Source organism: Quercus suber, unplaced genomic scaffold (genome assembly GCF_002906115.3).
Source record: "Quercus suber isolate HL8 unplaced genomic scaffold, Cork oak 2.0 scaffold_944, whole genome shotgun sequence".
Classification (NCBI taxonomy): Eukaryota; Viridiplantae; Streptophyta; class Magnoliopsida; order Fagales; family Fagaceae; genus Quercus; species Quercus suber.
This window is the reverse complement of record NW_027070365.1, coordinates 124,113-127,656: the sequence shown is the minus strand read 5'-3', so window position 1 is coordinate 127,656 and position 3,544 is coordinate 124,113. Positions and strand designations below refer to the sequence as shown.

Genomic DNA, 3,544 nt, shown 5'->3' with positions numbered 1-3,544 from the left:
AAATTATAAAAAAAAATTGCCTATAACTCGAGTTCATGTAAGTCGAGTTACAAAACGCCACTATAAGTTCTTAGAATGGCACTATAGGGCTTCATAATTTTTTTTTTTTTTAAAACTTGATTTATCTCAAATCGAGTTACAACAGAGGAACATTTCCCTAATTAGTTTGAAAAATATGGCAAAACGCAACAATTTTTGCTCAAAAAGGGCATTTACCAATTTTTTCCAAGATAATTATCACCTATTTTTATGAGTATGTGTTGTATGTAATATAATTTTCTCTGCACTTCTTTAAAAATTACCACGACTTTTAGTAATGTTTGTGATTTATTTTTATGATAGAATCCAATTCCCTCTCATTTTTGCATGCATATTTGTTTCTTAAAAAAGGAAAAAAAAAAAAAAAAAAAAAAAAATAAAACAACAACTTTTGGATTGTACTGATTGAGTAATGAATGACATGTCAAAATAAAATTGGTTAAAACAATTTGAGCGACTGATACTTTTTAATATTAGTTTTATTTTTGAGAACTAGGGAGTGAAAATCTAACACATTTTATTTAGAAATTATTAACTTAACCCACAGTAAACGTGGGCCCTATGATTGGTCTCACAATTGGGCCGAAACCCCTACGAGAGAAGGAAGGACTCCTTCCAAGATTCAAGTCTTCATTTCTTATTATAATTATTGAAAAAAAAAAAATTGCCACATGTCAAGTGTTAGAAGCTTTACACATGACAAATGGAAGTCTCAATATTTAGGGTTCCACTTTACTCATATACCGGAATTAAAGAAAGCAAGACAATCATAAATCTCAAAGCAAAAACTGCAAACTCATTTCCCAGAAAGGTAATGGCCTAATAGATTTTTTACTTAAATACAATTGAGTACTTATCTCCTTAATCAAACTAATAAATATATATCAACGTCAACAATTTATTTGTCATCCCTCAAAAAATACAATTTATAACTCCAGTTTGCATGTAATCATGAGCCACTAAGGGTGCTTAATTACTACTAATGGTGTTATAAAAAAGCTAACTCCTAAACTCGTCCATATGGGTCATCCATGTGGAGAATTCACCCATCAGTTAGAAGAGTGGAGAGATGTGGGACAGTCGTCCCCAAGAGCCTCGTCCGTCCCTGGTCGAGGACGGACGAGGCATGTTGAACTTGCATAATCCTTACCTGGTGAACCAAGGCCTCCACTGACTGTAATGAAACAACGGTTCAAGCAAGATAACTTCCACGGCAGTTATGGAAGTTACCCCTGAATTCGCTGAATTCCTCAACAATAGGAACGGTTAGTAGGACAGGTAACCGCTCCATGGGCACTATATAAACGTTTCTCGAGGAAAAGGTAAGGCAATAAGACACTTTCTTAAGAAAAAACAAAGTCTGAGAAGTATTTTCCCTTTTTACTTCAACCCACTGACTTTACCATCGGAGGATTCCAGACCGGTCTCCACCAATCTTCTCTGATTGTGTTTGATATTTTAGGACTTGGCCCTCAAGATCATTATCGCCCAGAAACTTTCAGCCCATTGATCTCAAAGGAAACATCAGTTAGTGCCGTCTATGGGAAAGAATATCTGTTGCTATCAAAAATTTTCTGTTAAGTTCTGCGATTTCTTTCTCAGACAAAGGGTTGGAATGGTTTGGACAAGATCAAGGGCCACTAGTCCAAGCCCTTAGCAGAGCAGGGACGCCTTCAGCAACCCTTATCACGACCGTCAATCGGTGCCTGCCATGCAGCCTTCATCGGTTCAACATGTGCAGTCTATGGCTGCTGCCATGGCGGAATTAACTTGTCAAAATCAGGAATTGAGAAGAGAAATTAATCTTTGAAGGCAACGGCATGAGGCCTATGAAGAAGAGCATGGACAGAGCCAGGGAGATGGAAGAAATACAGACCCAGAAAGCCAATCAAGGGGCACTACACCAAAAAGGGTGCCACATTTGGAGAGGAAAATGGACCAGATGAGGAAGGTTATGGATGAGATGAGGCAGAACATGAGGAGGACCAACCTTGTAGAAGATTTAGTTTACAGAACTGATTCACCATTTACGGCATCCATCAATGGTCATCCCTTGCCGCCAAAGTTCAAGATACCTTCCTTAAACTCATATGATGGGACGCGTGACCCCTTTGACCATATTGCTACCTTTAAGACTACTATGCATCTTCAAGGGGTTCCAGATGAGATAATGTGTAGAGCCTTTCCCACCACCCTCAAAAGGCCTGCGCAAGTCTGGTTCAGCAAAATACCTCCGAATTCAGTAAGTTCTTTCAAGGAGTTAAGCAAATTGTTTGTTAATAACTTCATTGGAGGACAGAGACATAAGCATTCCTTGTCCAACTTGCTAACCATAGAGCAAGGGGAGAATGAAAGTCTGTGTTCCTTCATCACACGCTTCAACAGGGAAGCCCTGACCGTGGACGAGGTAGATGACAAGCTACTGTTGGTAGCCTTCCATAACAGGGTCAATTCTGATTTGTTCATACACAAACTTTATGAAAAAGAGCCTCAGTCCATGGCCAAACTCGTCCATTCAACCCAAAACTTTATAAACGCAGAAGACGCGATCATAGCTAAGAAGAGGAAGAGAGCTGAAAGAATGGAAACAAACCCCGCTCGTCACTCTGAGCAAGGTCCTCGTCCAAAGAAGGGGCGAACAGAAGATAAGAGAGACCGAGATAATAAAAAGCCAGGCTCTTCAGCGCGGAATCAACAATATACCCCTTTAAACGTACTACTTGAGCAAATCCTTATGCAAATCAAGGACGAGCCTTCTTTGAAGTGGTCGGAGAAGATGAAAGGAGATCCCAACAAGCGTAATAGGAATAAGTATTGTCACTTCCATAGAGATCATGAGCATGATACGGACGAGTGCTTTGATTTAAAGCAGCAGATTGAGAATCTCATTAGGCAAGGGAAGCTGAGAAATTTCCTTGGACGAGACCAGAAGGACGAGAAATTGAAGGGGAAGGTAGAGGAATCGTCACGACCACCGCTTGGAGAAATAAGAGTCATCATAGGGGGAAATTCAACAGGACAGTCGTCCAAGTCAAAGAAGGCATACCTGAAAGTAGTGTAGAATGTCCAACTCTCTGGACGATCACCGAGAGCAAAGACCGCGGACGAGCAAGCAGTCACTTTCACGGATGAGGATGCCGAGAGAATTCATCACCCTCCTCATTGCTGACTACAAAACTAGAAGGGTGTTGGTAGACAATGGAAGCTCGGCTGATATTTTATATTATCCAGCTTTTCAACAGATGAGGTTGGGACGAGACCAGCTCCGTCCAACAAGCTCCCCTCTAGTAGGATTTGGTGGGACAAAGGTACAACCCGTGGACACTATTTCGTTACTGGTGACAGTAGGGGTGTACTCGCAACAAATCACCAAGGATGTGAACTTCCTTGTGGTAAATTGTTCATCCTCCTACAATGCCATAATTGGAAGGTTGTCACATCTACCTACCACCTGTCAGTCAAGTTCCCAACAGAACATGGAGTAGGGCAAGTACAAGGAGACCAA

General features: G+C 40.7%; 1 protein-coding gene across 1 annotated transcript; it reads left to right on the top strand.

Moving 5' to 3' along the window:
* The first annotated feature begins 1,972 nt into the window (after positions 1-1,972).
* LOC136065367 (uncharacterized) lies at positions 1,973-3,100 on the top strand. Its single transcript, XM_065768471.1, has one exon. The coding sequence runs from the start codon at positions 1,973-1,975 to the stop codon at positions 3,098-3,100; it is 1,128 nt and encodes a 375-aa protein (XP_065624543.1).
* The last annotated feature ends 444 nt before the right edge of the window (positions 3,101-3,544 follow it).

Excerpts from the sequence above, each read along its gene's own strand:
- LOC136065367 (XM_065768471.1), top strand. The coding sequence starts at position 1,973 with ATGGACCAGATGAGGAAGGTTATGGATGAGATGAGGCAGAACATGAGG.